Raw genomic sequence first — 16,682 nt, forward strand, 5'->3', positions numbered from 1 at the left:
GAACCTGGTGGGTGGCGGCCCCGCAAAGCACGCGAGGAATCCGGAGGATCTGCAGCCCAAGTACCAGAGAGAGGCCGCGGAGGGGGACAGATTGGGGGTGTGGGGAGAACGTGTTCCCCACCGCTACGTAAGTCCCGCCCTGGGGACCATCTGTATCCAGGCAAAGAAGCCAGTCAGTACTGGAGGCTTAGACTGGCAGAAACCGGTTCCCCCGCGGGATTCTGGAGGGCAGCCGGGATACTGGCGGGCAGCCAGGCTGAGGCGGAGCCCGCAGTCCTTGCTACGCTTCTCCGAGCGCGTTCCGAGGGGCGGAGGCTAAGACGCCCGCCCATCTTGGCCACTCCCACTAGTCGCGCCCCGCCCTCCCGCCTCCCCGATTGCGTTCTGAGGGGCGGAGCCCAGTGCGCGACGCCTATAAGGGCCACGCCCATCCTCCGCGCCCCACCCTCCCTCGCTAGACCCGGAGCTCTGCTCGCGCCTGCTGCGCCAGCCCTTTTCCCCTACCCCGCGTTTCCCCGCGCGTCCTGCGCACCGCGGCGACACCATGTTGGGCATGATCAAGAACTCGCTGTTCGGGAGCGTGGAGACTTGGCCTTGGCAGGTCCTGAGCAAAGGGGGCAAGGTAGGCCCACAAGGCTGTTGAGGACCGGAAAGGGGGCTCTGCTGAGAGGAGGGGGGACAGAGAAACAGGATGGGTTTGAGGGGAGAATCCCAGCTTAACGAGATGGGCTGCGCCTGTTGAATGCACTGGTCCATTTATACATTACAAACATTCTGAATATTCGTGTACTGCGAGGTCTTCGGTTGCAGGAAGGACTGAAAAAGTGCTTATCCTTAAGAAGCTCCCAAACCGTCCTCGGTGGAGAGCGGAGTTTAAAAGAACAAGATCCGCGCCGCGTGGAGGTAACTGTGGAAGGCCAGGAGCACCTGGCAAGGAGCAGTCCACTTCTGCCAGTGGGTGACGGTGAGGCCTTCGCAGAGGAAGTGCCTTCAGCTGGGCCTCTGGAATATGCAGGAATGCTCAGAACCGAGAAGAGCCTGTGCAAAGGCTCAGAGCTGTGAAATGTCTTGTTGGTCAATGGAACTCCCAGAACTGGGAGCCTAGAATACAGGATGAGTGAGGCATCATCGCAGTTTTCCCCCAAATTGACATCAGTGCTCACCCAGGCAGATTGGACTGCTCCCTGAAAACCAGGAATCTGCCACTGGGTGATAAGCTCCTTGCAGACAGGTACTTTGTGCTCCTCCTGGCTGGATACTCAGCTCCCCACTCAGTGCTTTTTTTGTTAAAAAACTGTGTTGTCTAGGCGGCCAAGGCCAGGTACCGATTACAACGATCATCACACAAAACCCTCAACTAGAGTCTGGACTGTTAAAGCAGCTAATAGCCAGAGGCCTGTGCCTTTGTCTTTATCTGTCTCCTTGCTCATATGTAGAATGAGCAGTTTAGATCTATCAAAGGTGACCTTTTCAGATGCCTACAGGCAGCCAGGCACGTGATGAAAATGGGTGACAGACTGAGGCAAGCTGAGGCTAACTGGAGTGAGAACTCAAGTGCTCATCTGCAAAGAGTGATTCCAAGCAGTTGTCATGCAGTGGTAAAGAATCCACCTGCCAGGGCAGGTGATACAGGAGACATGGGTTCGATCCCTGGGTCAGGAAGGTTCCCTGGAGGAGGAAATGGCAACCCACTCTAGTATTCTTGCCTGGAGAGAATCCCATGGACAGAAGAGCCTCGTGGGCTACAGTCCATGGGGCTGGAGAGTCGGACACAACTAAGTGACTGGGCACACACGTCATGCATCGATGTGAACCAGGGTTGCCAGGTTTTTAAGGAAAACCAGCAACACAGACTTTTGTGTGAAATTTCTAGATAAACCATTCATTCAATAAATAACTGTTAAGTGCCAAGTGAGGGTCAGGTACTCTTACAGGCAGTGGGGTAAAATAGTGAACGAAACTGGAAAAAAATCCCTGTCCTCGTGGAGCTTCCGTTTTAGTGACTAATGAACAATTAAATGTCAAATATTTCATGTATTGGGTGGTGATCAGTACTGTGATTTAAAAAACAAAAAAAAGCAGGAAAGGGGAGTAAGGACTAGAGAGTGTTAGGCTGAGGCTGTAGTTGGAGTAGGGCAACTGTGTCAGTTTTAACTGTTTAAATGTTCGTAAACATTGCAGATCAGGTGGGCAGGAGGAAGTGTCTGTGATGGGATGTCGCCCGTGTGCACACCCATCTGTGGACTCAGCCCAGTGACCTCCAGGGTCCTTGTTGGCCTTGACACTGAAGAATCCACCTGTTACTTAAACCTTGCAGAGATCTTTCCTTTCTGTAATAGAATTGGGCTCACTTTGTCTTTGGGGTACAGGATTATTTGCAATGCAGGTTGAGGGTTTGGTCTCCTAGGAGAAAGCACTAGATGGAGACAGGAGGATGGGAAGAAGGGAGAGACCAGGGTATTTCTCATCTCCTTCTCCATCCTATGAGGTCTCTGGAACCAGGAGCTTCTCTGGGGCTCCAACTCTTGCTGGCCAGGTTACCATGGTTCTCGGTTTCACCACATGACCCAGGTATCTGAGCTCAGGTAGCAGATCACCGTCCCTCCATAGCCCTGTAGGGCTCTTGCAAACCTCTGGATTGCTTCACTCTTCCCTGGTGGGCTTCTCAGCTCTTTTGCTAAGTTGTTCAGTCGTGTCTGACACTGCAACCCTGTGGACTGTAGCCCACCAGCCTCTTCTTTCCATGGGATTCTCCAGACAAGAATACTGGAGTGGGTTGCCATGCCTTCCTCCAGAGGATCTTCCCTATCCAGGGCTCGAACCTGCATCTTACATGTCCTGCATTGGCAGGCTGGTTTTCTTCACCACTAGCGCCACCTGGGAAGCCCCTTTCAGCTTTTTTAGTATCTGTGAAATCAATTCCTTGAGTCAAGGTGCCTCTGTTCAAAACTCTTTTCCCTTATTAGCCGCTTATCAGTACAGAGTCACCTACCACGGATTTGTGGTCTCCAGGCATAAGTGCACCTCCCTGATAAGCATCTTTCCTCAACATTTGGTAAGAATATGGGGCCAGTTTACAGCAACATGGGTGGACCTAGAGATTACCACATTGAGTGAAGTAAGTCAGACAGAGAAGGAGAAATATTCTATGACATCCCTTATATGTGGAATCTAAAACGAAACAAATGAACTTACAAAACAGAAAGAGACTCACAGACTTAGAGAACAAACATGGTTGCCTGCGAGAAGAATGAGGAGGAGGAATAGTTAGTCCCTGATGGATGTGTACAGACTACCATATTTAAAATAGGTAACCAACAAGGGCCTACTGTATAGCACAGGGAACTCTGCTCAATGTTATGTGGAGGGGAGTTTGGGGGAGAATGGATACATGTATATTGTTGGCTGAGTCCCTTCCCGTTCACCTGAAACTATCACAGTGTTGTTAATCTGCTATACCCCAATAGAAAATAAAAAGTTTAAATTAAAAAAAAAAAGAATATGGGACCATACAGGGTGTTATTAACAAGCCAAAGCAAATCATTTAACCCGAATGAACCTCAGTTCGTGCAGCTTAGAAGGGGTATGAAAATATCTCCTCCATCCACTCCCAGAGTTGACAGAAATTTTATATTTGTTTGAAAAACATGAAAATGATTTATAAACTAAAACACCTTACAAGTGTAGTGATATTGTTATGTCAGACTTCAGCTCAACTCCACTCTCACTAGCTTCGTGGTCCTGGGTAGCTTAACCTCTCTGATGCTGATGAGGGGGGAAAAATACTTCACATCTTATAAGATTGTATTGAAATTTAAATGAGACCCAATTATAAATTGTGCAACAGAATACCTAGCACTTGACTGTTAACTTTCCTTTTCTTACAGGTAATTTGGGGTAAGTTACTTAACCTCTCAGGCTCAGCTGGTAAAGAGTCCATCTGCGATGCAGGAGACCTGTATTCGATCCCTAGGTTGGGAAGATCCCCTGGAGAAGGGAAAGGCTACCCACTCCAGTGTTCTGGCCTGGAGAATTCCATGGACTATATAGTCAATGGGGTTGCAAAGAGCTGGACATAGCTGAGCGACTTTCACTTCACTTTGCTTACCCTCTCAAACTCTCTGAACCCTGAAATTCCTCAACTGTAAGATGAGACAGTGCCTTGTGTGACAATTAAACATTCAAAGACTCTTATAACCCTTTTAAAAAATATATACACTTTCAGGGTGTTATCATTGTGAAGAGAATCTTTTTTCTGAAATGATCTCTCCTTAGAAAGAGTCTTAAGTCAGAAACTGTTGTCCACTGTCCTGGGTCAATGGATGGAGCACACGGTATGGCCCATGTAGCTTAAGGTTACGTTCAACCAGATATTCAGGGTTGATTCCAGGCCCCTGCTGGGGGCCCAGGCTGCTGCAGGCCTTATCAGGTAGGTGCCTTCTGCCTTGCCTGGAGGGGGAGAAGGACATAGAGCTCTCTGTTTGGGTTTGGGTGGGACTTGTGGGTGCTCGGTGCAGGACTGATATTACTAACCGCACTGCCTGGCTTGCAATCCTGGCTCCCCTTCTTGCCACTGTATCTTGGGCATGTTGCTTAACCTCGTGTGCTCCAGCTTCATCTGAAAATGAAGATGAGAATGCTTCACTGGGTTGTTGGAGGGTTAAATGAATGGATCCACATAAAATGTTTAAAATAATACAGGACATATAGAAAGTACTCAGCTTGATCATCATTATTGTAATTCTCTTATAATGAGAAAGCTGTCTTCCAAAATCAGTGTGTGTACCCACCACATCAGGCGGTGTTGGGGTCCCTTAATGGACCGGAACCTGGTGGTCCAGAGTTGACGATAAGAAAGTGAAAGAGAGAGAACCAGAGGGAGGGAGAGAGAGAAAGAGAGAGGAAGAAAGAAAGACACGGGGACCCAAACTCTGATGGAGCAAAGATGCTTTAATGATCTTTCTGTGAGTGTATATAGGCTGTTGTTCAAGAAATTTTTTCGACAATAATAAAGATCAGAAAACCAAACGTATAGCAACCGTTACCAAGGGAATAAAGGATTAATAATGGTTACAAGGTCAGGAGACAATCCATATCTCAAGAAAGGGGATCGGGACTAAGCAGTTTTGTTGTAAAGAGAATGTTTATGGAAGGAGATTCAAGCCTGTCTCACGTAATGACCTCAGTCCTGGGAGCAGCTTTCTGTTCCACTAGTTTCTGACAACGGAAACTGATAGGGAACAGAGGATTTATGAGAAACAGCACATAGGAATCCTCCTGTTAAACATTCCCTGACAATTCCCCCTTATTTATTTATAATATTTCTAAAAAGGGTTCTGACCATTAGAGTTTGTTTAGTTTTAACAATTTTTGCATGAAGGCAATGGTAGACGACAAATATAATTGTTAAGACAATCACCAAAATTACAGTTCTAGACCCGATGTTCTGAGTAATGCTTTGAAATCATCCATGTGGGTCTAGCCCAGATAATTGATCAGCTAGTTCAGCTAAAGTTTTCAAATTAGTGAAAGAGGGCAGATTTTTAGAAAAGGTTTCAAAGATTTCTTTTTTTAATAATTGTACATTCAGAGAGGCATTATCTTGTATGTTTTGTAAATGAAATTTGATTTGTTCCCAGTTGTAGGCCCTATTATTGAATTGAACAGGAATAACACAAAATTGAGTAGAATTCCAATCACATTTTAGCATCACCTGTTTTTGTACATCTATTAATTGATCTCTAACCCATTTGATGGCTGTTTTTAGTTCCTGTATTTCATCTTGAATGTCCTCATCTATCTGAGCCTACTGCTAAGTCACTTCAGTCGTGTCCGACTCTGTATGACCCCATAGACGGCAGCCCACCAGGCTCCCCCGTCCCTGGGATTCTCCAGGCAAGAACACTGGAGTGGGTTGCCATTTCCTTCCCCAATGCATGCAAGTAAAAAGTGGAAGTGAGGTCGCTCAGTCATGTCCAACTCTTTGCGACCCCACCGACTGCAGCCTACCAGGCTCCTGCGTCCATGGGATTTGCCAGGCAAGAGTACTGGAGTGGGGTGCCATCGTCTTCTCCGATCTGAGCCTCAGTGGCCCACATATGAGGGCCACTTATATGAGCATCTTTTGTCCAATTTTGGATAAAATTATGTGTTTGAATTGAAGTTTGTAAAGTAACACCAGTGATGGCAGCAGTGGTGTAAATAACTGTTAATCCCAAAATGCCAAAATTCAGCCATCCAATGAATTGCTTAGCTCGCCAGAGCAATTTAGTAAGTAACCAGGAAGCAAGTCCAGCCATGGGATCTTCCCAGGCTTCCCAGGGCTGCTGGAGATTTATTGGTAACCACAGATTATGTCGAGATTAAAGAATCAAAAGGGATTCATTTCTTAAGGGAACAGAGGAGTTAAGAGAAGTATATAATTTGCAATTTATACAAGTTACAGAATGTAAAGTCTTACTGAATTGTTAATTTTGTATAGCTGCAACAAAAGGGAGTGGAACACAGGCTTGTATGAAATATGATTGATTATAGCAAAAGAAATAATTACTATGACTATGATTGGTCCCTGTGAAATGCCTAGTCTAAGTCCTAAGTCCTTCGGTGCTCTCAGCAAGTTTCCAGATGTCCCATTGTTTAGGCCCAATCTGTTTATCGAGGACAATTTGAGGGCGAAAAGGTGTCATTTCACCATCAAGCCAGCCAAGGAGTCCTTTTCATGGAAGCGTTTCATTGAACTGTTGGTAATCTTCTATGCTACTTGAGTAGCATAGTCGCACATAGTGCTGTTAATATCATCTGAGCAGTTCAGTTCAGTTCAGTCACTCAGTCGTGTCCGAGTCTTTGTGACCCCATGAATCGCAGCACGCCAGGCCTCCCTGTCCATCACCAACTCCCGAAGTTCACCCAGACTCGCGTCCATCAAGTCAGTGATGCCATCCAGCCATCCCATCCTCTGTCGTCCCCTTCTCCTCCTGCCCCCAATCCCTCCCAGCATCAGAGCCTTTTCCAATGAGTCAACGCTTCACATGAGGTGGCCAAAGTACTGGAGTTTCAGCTTTAGCATCATTCCTTCCAAAGAAATCCCAGGGCTGATCTCCTTCAGAATGGACTGGTTGGATCTCCTTGCAGTCCAAGGAACTCTCAAGAGTCTTCTCCAACACCACAGTTCAAAAGCATCAATTCTTCGGCGCTCAGCCTTCTTCACAGTCCAACTCTCACATCCATAGATGACTACTGGAAAAACCATAGCCTTGACTAGACGGACCTTAGTCAGCAAAGTAATGTCTCTGCTTTTGAATATGCTATCTAGGTTGGTCATAACTTTTCTTCCAAGGAGTAAGCGTCTTTTAATTTCATGGCTGCAGTCACCATCTGCAGTGATTTTGGAGCCCCAAAAAATAAAGTCTGACACTGTTTCCACTGTTTCCCCATCTATTTCCCATAAGTGTTGGGACCGGATGCCATGATCTTCATTTTCTGAATGTTGAGCTTTAAGCCAACTTTTTCACTCTCCTCTTTTACTTTCATCAAGAGGCTTTTTAGTTCCTCTTCACTTTCTGCCATAAGGGTGGTGTCATCTGCATATCTGAGGTTATTGATACTTCTCCCGGCAATCTTGATTCCAGCTTGTGTTTCTTCCAGTCCAGCGTTTCTCATGATGTACTCTGCATATAAGTTAAATAAGCAGGGTGACAGTATACAGCCTTGACGTACTCCTTTTCCTATCTGGAACCCATCTGTTGTTCCATGTCCAGTTCTAACTGTTGCTTCCTGACCTGCATTCAGATTTCTCAAGAGGTGGGTCAGGTGGTCTGGTATTCCCATCTCTTTCAGAATTTTCCACAGTTTCTTGTGATCCACACAGTCAAAGGCTTTGGCATAGTCAATAAAGCAGAAATAGATGTTTTTCTGGAACTCTCTTGCTTTTTCCATGATCCAGCGGATGTTGGCCATTTGATCTCTGGTTCCTCTGCCTTTTCTCAAACCAGCTTGAACATCTGGAAGTTCACGGTTCACGTATTGCTGAAGCCTGGCTTGGAGAATTTTGAGCATCATTTTACTAGCATGTGAGATGAGTGCAATTTTGCGGTAGTTTGAGCATTCTTTGGCATTGCCTTTCTTTGGAATTGGAATGAAAACTGACCTTTTCCAGTCCTGTGGCCACTGCTGAGTTTTCCAAACTTGCTGGCATATTGAGTGCAGCCCTTTCACAGCATCATCTTTCAAGATTTGAAATAGCTCAACTGGAATTCCATCACCTCCCCTAGTTTTGTTCATAGTGATGCTTCCTAAGGCCCACTTGACTTCACATTCCAGGATGTCTGGCTCTAGATGAGTGATCACACCATCGTGATTATCCGGGTCATGAACATCCGTTTTGTACAGTTCTTCTGTGTATTCTTGCCATCCGTTCTTAATATTCTCTGCTTCTGTTAGGTCCATACCATTTCTGTCCTTTATCGAGCCCATCTTTGCATGAAATGTTCCCTTGATATCTCTAATTTTCTTGAAGAGATCTCTAGTCTTTCCCATTCTGTTGTTTTCCTCTATTTCTTTGCATTGATCGCTGAAGAAGGCTTTCTCATCTCTTCTTGCTATTTTTTGGAACTCTGCATTCAGATGCTTATATCTTTCCTTTTCTCCTTTGCTTTTCGCTTCTCTTCTTTTCACAGCTATTTGTAAGGCTTCCCCAGACAGCCATTTTGCTTTTTTGCATTTCTTTTCCATGGGGATGGTCTTGATCCCTGTCTCCTGTACAATGTCACAAACCTCTGTCCATAGTTCATCAGCCACTCTGTCTATCAGATCTAGGCCCTTAAATCTATTTCTCACTTCCACTGTATAATCATAAGGGATTTGATTTAGGTCATACCTGAATGGTCTAGCGGTTTTCCCTGCTTTCTTCAATTTCAGTCTGAATTTTTAGATACCCACATACCATGGGGTCCCCAATGAACAGTGGTGTAATTGGCCATGAACATTAATTTCTCTGATTTAGCTTGACATTTATCTCAATAAACAGGAGTATATTTAAAGTCTTTATAAGTAAACCCCTTACATTTTAACTTTTGTCCTTTTCCTAGAGTTTTGGTAGTATTGACATGGTTTTTATAAAAGGATAGGGCAGTAAACAGTCCAAGCAATGTGTGGAAGTTCCTTTTTTGGAGGCAGGACGAAAGCCCATGTTTGTCGATTAACATTAATACGTAATTTTATTGGGCCCATGCATAAAGGAAGGATTTCATAGCCTAGAGAAATGTTAATTAGTCTTCTTTCTTCCTCAGGATGAGAGGGCTCCTCCAAGCTCCAAGGAGGGGGCATATGTGTTGAGTCGTTAGTGGATACGATTGGTCCTATGTCTATCCATTCTATAACCTATAATAAAAGGGAGGGTTAGATATATAAGCCCAATAAGTGTGATCAATCAAGTCAGCCTGAGCGGGGGAAGCAAAAGCAAGCATAGTGACAAAAATATTTTCAGGATTCTGAGGCATTCCCTGTTGAGAAATCAGATTTTCAGCTTGATTAGGAAGGGGTTTTAGTCTGTCCCCAAGTAGGGAGATCATGAGGTCGATGACATCGAGTGTGGCATTTTTTGGAAACTTTAATTTTTTTATTTTTTTCCTTTTTTTAAATTTCACTTTACAATACTGTATTGGTTTTGCCACACATCGGGATGAATCCGCCACGGGTGTATACGTGTTCCCAATCCTGAACGCCCCTCCCACCCCCCTCCCCATACCATCTCTCTGGGTCATCCCAGTGCACCAGCCCCAGGCATCCTGAAAGTGCAAGTGAAGTAGCTCAGTCATGTCTCTTTGCAACCCCGTGGACTGTAGCTTACCAGACTCCTCCCTCCATGGGATTCTCCAGGCAAGAATACTGGAGTGGGTTGCCATTTCCTTTCCTACATCAAACCTAGACTGGCGATTCGTTTCTTATATGATATTATACCTGTTTCAATGCCATTCTTTTAAAGCCGCCATGGCTTGTATTGGAATTTCTTCTTCTTGGGGTTTTTGTTGTTTCGCCTCTAGTTTGAATGCTGGGGGCCCCCTTAGTTGGATCTTCTGAAGAGGAAGCCATGTGAGTTTGTTGGATCCATCTGGAGAAATAGAAGCATACCCTTTTCCCTGTAAGATTAGTTTCTTAGATTTCCATTGATTAGTTAACCCGTCTTGATACCAAACGGGCAAAGGAAGGAAGGTGTCCTTCAATGTCTCGAAATATTTTTCTGCTTTTGTCAAAATACCTCCTTGTGGTACATTTTAAAAATTTAAAATAAAGCTATATTAACAATAGTTATAGAAAGAAAGGAAAGCAATAATGATGAAAACATTCCTAGGAAATATTTCAGTCCAAAGAAGAAAATCATCTAGAGATCTGTTTGAGGACTGGTATTTGGCTGTGGTTTTGAAGTAATGAGTCGATTTTCTCCTCATTCAGTATATACACTTTTCCTGATATAAAAAGAAATGGGATCTGACTGTGTTTTGAGTGGTTTGTGTTATTTGGGGTAAAGGATTAGGAGCAAACACTCAAACATTTTTCCTAAGTGAAATTACTGAAAAGCTGATGCAGAACAGCTTGACAAATGAAACGCTGCTCACATCCAAATACCTGACCGTATCCCCGGAAAAGAAAGGCAGCCTGGCAGCTGCTGAATCTCTCTGTTCAGTGTGTCAAGGAAGATGATTATACTTTCAAGACAGACATGAAAAGAAGGTGAATATTTTGCACTTTCATACTCTTAGGAACAAATAACTTATTTGGCAAATGGTGTATTTTTCATGTTGTTTTTGTTTTGTATTGTGAAACAGGCACTGAAGTTGACGTTATTTTAAGAATCTTACAGACTGGAAATAGAAATAAAGCTATATTAACAATAGTTATAGGCTTAAAGAATATATTGTGTTGGAATCTAGTAAAGTCTCCTCTGGATAAGGAAGATAAAAGTATTCCTGTGTATTCCCTTTATTTAACTTTTTATTTGTAGTTTTAGTGTGTAATGTGTTTGTTTAATTATGTCTTGTGTTTGTGGATTATAAGGAATGTTTATAATCTGTTTAATAGAGAATGAATGTAAAAATTGTTTGAATCATTTATAAATATAGGCAGGGCCATTGTCTGTTTTTATAGAATTAGGTGTTCTCATTATTGTAAAGTAAGCTATCAGGTGGGTTATAACATGTCGTGTAGTTTCACCTCGGAGAGGTGTGGCCCCTATAAAAGAAGAATTTGTATCGATCGAGACCATGTAAGAAGGAAGAGGAAGAAAGTTCAGGGGAATGAGTTACATCCATTGCCATACAATTTTCTTTCATTTGTCATAAACCTTTTTTATATTTTTGTATTCATCATTTTATTTGCCATTTCTTATATCTTTTTATTAAAAGCATATATCTTACTTTTCTTTAGCAACTATGAAGTGTCTTGTATGTTAGCATTTTATAGATTGGTGAATATATTTATTATACATTATATATATTTATTTTTATATAAATATATTTATATTTATTAATAGTTTAAAATCTCTAGTTTTTCTGTAAGAAAAACTTTTTAGAAGAGGAAGTTAGTGTTCAGTAATTAATGTTTTAAAATCTTACTTTATTTGGAAATGACCTAGCTATTTAAAACTTTTATCATTTAGTTTATCATTTCTAAAATATAATTATTTTTAATAGAGTTTATCTAAAAGTTTTATTTATATATTTGCATATATATAAAGAGTTACCTTTTTGTTGACAAATTTAGTTTACCTTAAACCTAGGCATAATAAAAGTATTACATAATGTTGATGACTTAAGACATGTCTTAATTAGATTAGCAAACAATTATATTTAAATTATATTTATATTTAAATAAACATTATATTTAATACTGAATATTTTTCAGTTCACGTGAACTTGAATTTAAATAGAGCTCATTAATTTCATATTATCCAAAAACAAAGACATAGAGTGAGACATAGATAATTTTAGATAGACAGGCATAGTTTTCTGCTTGAAATTTAAAATATCCTTTTTTTTTTTGAGTTCCACCAATTTGTTTATGGCTGGAGTCCTAGATAGAGTGGGCTCTGTATCCCAAGGACATGATAAGAGTTAACTTTAGGTTTTTTCTTAGGCCTGTTTTTTTTTTCCCAGGCAGAATTGGAGTTCCAAAAAAGTATTTTAACAAGTTAACCTTTTCCTAACTGCATGTGTAAGAAGAACCAGTTTTGCAATTTCAAAAAAGATCTTATTTTAATCAGTTTTCTCTGGAGTCTAAAGAATATCATGGCCACTCAGTGTCAAAAATACCATTTCTCCTGTTTGCAGTTACAGTATATTATTAATGATACATTGCGTGAGGGAATTGCTGTCACATTGGATGTTAAGTCTTGGCTACAAAATTCTGGCAAATAGTAGGACTGTTAAGCATACCTGAGGTAATACAGTCTATTGAAATCTTTTATGAGGCCCGATATGATTAGGATAAGGAAGAGAGAAAGTGAATCTCTCCCGGTCTAAAGGGTATAAAGGTATATTAAAAAGCAATCTTGTAAATCAGTAATAATAATGCCAATTTTGAGGAACAGTAGAAGGTGGTGGGATCCCTGGTTGTAATGCACCCATAGGTTTCATAAATGCATTAAGTTTTCTAAGGTCTGTTAAGAGATGCCGTTTGTTAGATTTCTTTTTTATGACAAAAATAGGAGAATTCCAAGGAGAGCAAGATTCCTCAATATGTTTTAATTCTAACTGTGTGTCTATAACCAGGAATGCTGAAGAAGCTGAAGTTGAACAGTTCAGTGAAGACCTACAAGACCTTTTAGAACTAACACCCAAAAAAGATGTTCTTTTCATTATAGGGGACTGGAATGCAAACCTAGGAAGTCAAGAAACACCTGGGGTAACAGGCAAATTTGGCCTTGGAATACAGAATGAAGCAGGGCAAAGGTTAATAGAGTTTTGCCAAGAGAACGCACTGGTCATAGCAAACACCCTCTTCCAACAACACAAGAGAAGAATCTACACATGGACATCACCAGATGGTCAACACCAAAATCAGATTGATTATATTCCTTGCAGACAAAGATGGAGAAGCTCTATACAGTCAGCAAAAACAAGACCGGGAGCTGACTGTGCTCAGATCATGAACACCTTATTGCCAAATTCAGACTTAAATTGAAGAAAGTAGGGAAAACCACTAGACCACTCAGGTATGACCTAAATCAAATCCCTATGATTATACAGTGGAAGTGAGAAATAGATTTAAGGGACTGGATCTGATAGACAGAGTGCCTGATGAACTATGGACGGAGGTTCGTGACATTATACAGGAGACAGGGATCAAGACCATCCCCATGGAAAAGAAATGCAAAAAAGCAAAATGGCTGTCTGGGGAGACCTTACAAATAGCTGTGAAAAGAAGAGAAGTGAAAAGCAAAGGAGAAAAGGAAAGATATAAGCATCTGAATGCAGAGTTCCAAAGAATAGCAAGGAGAGATAAGAAAGCCTTCCACAGCCATCAATGCAAAGAAATAGAGGAAAACAATCAAATGGGAAAGATTAGAGATACCAAGGGAACATTTCACACAAAGATGGGCTCCATAAAGGACAGAAATGGTATGGACCTAACAGAAGCAGAGAATATTAAGAACGGATGGCAAGAATACACAGAACTGTACAAAACGGATGTTCATGACCCGGATAATCACGATGGTGTGATCACTCATCTAGAGCCAGACATCCTGGAATGTGAAGTCAAGTGAGCCTTAGAAAGCATCACTATGAACAAAACTAGGGGAGGTGATGGAATTCCAGTTGAGCTATTTCAAATCCTGAAAGATGATGCTGTGAAAGTGCTGCACTCAATATGCCAGCAAATTTGGAAAACTCAGCAGTGGCCACAGGACTGGAAAAGGTCAGTTTTCATTCCAATCCCAAAGAAAGACAATGCCAAAGAATGCTCAGACTACCACACAATTGCACTCATCTCACATGCTAGTAAAGTGATGCTCAAAATTCTCCAAGCCAGGCTTCAGCAATACGTGAACCATGAACTTCCAGATGTTCAAGCTGGTTTTATAAAAGGCAGAGGAACCAGAGATCAAATGCCAACATCCGCTGGATCATGGAAAAAGCAAGAGAGTTCCAGAAAAACATCTATTTCTGCTTTATTGACTATGCCAAAGCCTTTGACTGTGTGGATCACAAGAAACTGTGGAAAATTCTGAAAGAGATGGGAATACCAGACCACCTGACCTGTCTCTTGAGAAACCTGTATGCAGGTCAGGAAGCAACAGTTAGAACTAGACATGGAACAACAGACTGGTTCCCAATAGGAAAAGGAGTACATCAAGGCTGTATATTGTCACCCTGCTTATTTAACTTATATGCAGAGTACATCATGAGAAACACTGAGCTGGAAGAAACACAAGCTGGAATCAAGATTGCCGGGAGAAGTATCAATAACCTCAGATATGCAGATGACACCACCCTTATGGCAGAAAGTGAAGAGGAACTAAAAAGCCTCTTGATGAAAGTGAAAGAGGAGAGTGAAAAAGTTGGCTTAAAGCTCAACATTCAGAAAACAAAGATCATAGCATCTGGTCCCATCACTTCATGGGCAATAGATGGAGAAACAGTGGAAACAGTGTCAGACTTTATTTTGGGGGGCTCCAAAATCACTGCAGATGGTGATTGCAGCCATGAAATTAAAAGACACTTACTCCTTGGAAGAAAAGTTATGACCAACCTAGATAGCATATTCAAAAGCAGAGACATTACTTTGCCGACTAAGGTCCATCTAGTCAAGGCTATGGTTTTTCCAGTAGTCATGTATGGATGTGAAAGTTGGACTGTGAAGAAAGCTGATCACCAAAGAATTGATGCTTTTGAACTATGGTGTTGGAGAGACTCTTGAGAGTCCCATGGACTGCAAGGAGATCCAGCCAGTCCATCCCAAAGGAGATCTTTCCTGGGATTTCTTTGGAAGAACTGATGCTAAAGCTGAAAATCCAATACTTTGACCACCTCATGCAGAGAGTTGACTCATTGGAAAAAGACTCCGATGCTGGGAGGGATTGGGGGCAGGAGAAGGGGATAACAGATGATGAGATGGCTGGATGGCATCACTGACTTGATGGATGTGAGTTTGAGTGAACTCCGGGAGTTGGTGATAGACAGGGAGGCCTCGTGTGCTGCAATTCATGGGGTCGCAAAGAGTCAGACATGACTGAGCGACTGAACTGAACTGAAGTGAACTGCACTGATTCAGATACCAGTGATGTCCATAAGGATTTTTTTATCTGTATTGCCGAATCTGCCTGTCCGTACATTATTAGAGAAGTTAATAGAAATGTAAGGTAAAAGAAATAATTGAGCAATTTTGTCCCCCTTTTTGAATTGTCATAGAATCTGCGATGACATCTGAATTTGAATCTCTCCTTTATAATCTGAATCAATTATTCCAGGGTGAATAGTAATTCCTTTAGAAGTAAACTAGACTGGCCAAGTAAAAGACCAAAGGTTTGTAGGGGCAGGGGTCCAAAAAGTCCAGTAGGTATTTTAGAAGGGACTGCTCGAGGGTAAAGGAAAAAATCATTTAAGGCTGGTATATTGACAGCAGGGAAAAAATACAGTTTGCCCCTGGTTTTTGTTGAAGGGAACTCGGGGGTGGGGCGTCCCCTGCTTGAAGTTTCCTGGAATAGGTTTTCTTTCAGTATCAAATTTAGATTTACAGTCTTTGGCCCCGTGCATTCCGCTGTGGCAGCAAGGGCAAATTTTTGTAAGTTTTTTATTAGCCTTCTTAGGGCAGTCCCTTTTTAAACGGTATTTATCTCCACATGTAAAGCATCTTTCATTTTCCTTTCTAAAGGTAGCAGCCATTGTCTCAGCTAGCGTTTGCATCTTTTGAGTTTCTGATCTTAGATTGCAATAAGCCTTCAAATAATCAGTAGTAGCCCCAGTCTCATGAGTCGGAAAGATAGCTTTATGACATTTCTGATTTGTATTTTCATAAGCAAGTAATTTCTCTAGCTGTTTTTTGGTTTCTTCTCCAATTACAATACGGGAAATAGCAGTTTCTAATCTAGCTAAAAAATCAGCATAACTTTCATTAAGTCCTTGTAATATTTTAGTGTAGCTACCTGTAGGCTCTTCTTGAGGAGTAATTCGATCCCAAGCTTCAAGGGCTACTGTTTTTCATTGTTCATGCAATAAGGGAGGCCATTGTGTTTGAGCTTCTATGGTATCAAATTGTCTGGTGCCAGTTAACATTTCAAAAATAATTTGGTTTTGGGGACTGCCAGCTCGAGCATTGCCAGTTTTGCCAGTTTTGTTGTCAAAAAACATCTTAGGAGAGTCGTTATTAGAATCATTAGGGTCTAACAAAGGAAGACTTCTGGATTCGTGCCTGCTGGCAGAGGAGGAGCATTTGGAGCAGCCGGGGCAGGGCTAGTAGGAAAATTTTAAAATATTTTATGTTGTTCTAATTGGGCCTTTTGTAAAGTTTCATCATCTAATTCATATTCATATTCACTTATTCATAATAAGTGTTCTGTCTGTTTTCAAATATCGTGAAGGCTTGAATTTACCTTGAAATGGCAGAATTACAGCTTTAATGAGAGCCCATAGGGGCCAGAAATCAACTGGAATATTTTTTCCCTGCCTGGTGGCTCATTCAACATTTTG

General features: G+C 42.0%; 1 protein-coding gene across 1 annotated transcript in view; it reads left to right on the plus strand.

Annotated features, from left to right (window-relative positions):
- The first annotated feature begins 474 nt into the window (after positions 1–474).
- HEBP1 (heme binding protein 1) overlaps positions 475–16,682 on the plus strand; it is a 39,664-nt gene continuing 23,456 nt past the window's right edge. Inside the window, exon 1 of the mRNA XM_052640742.1 lies at positions 475–622. Within this exon, the coding sequence (XP_052496702.1) occupies positions 545–622 (78 nt within the window). The 5' untranslated portion in view covers positions 475–544. The remainder of the gene's footprint in view (positions 623–16,682) is intronic.

This window comes from Budorcas taxicolor, chromosome 5 (genome assembly GCF_023091745.1).
Source record: "Budorcas taxicolor isolate Tak-1 chromosome 5, Takin1.1, whole genome shotgun sequence".
Taxonomy (NCBI): Eukaryota; Metazoa; Chordata; class Mammalia; order Artiodactyla; family Bovidae; genus Budorcas; species Budorcas taxicolor.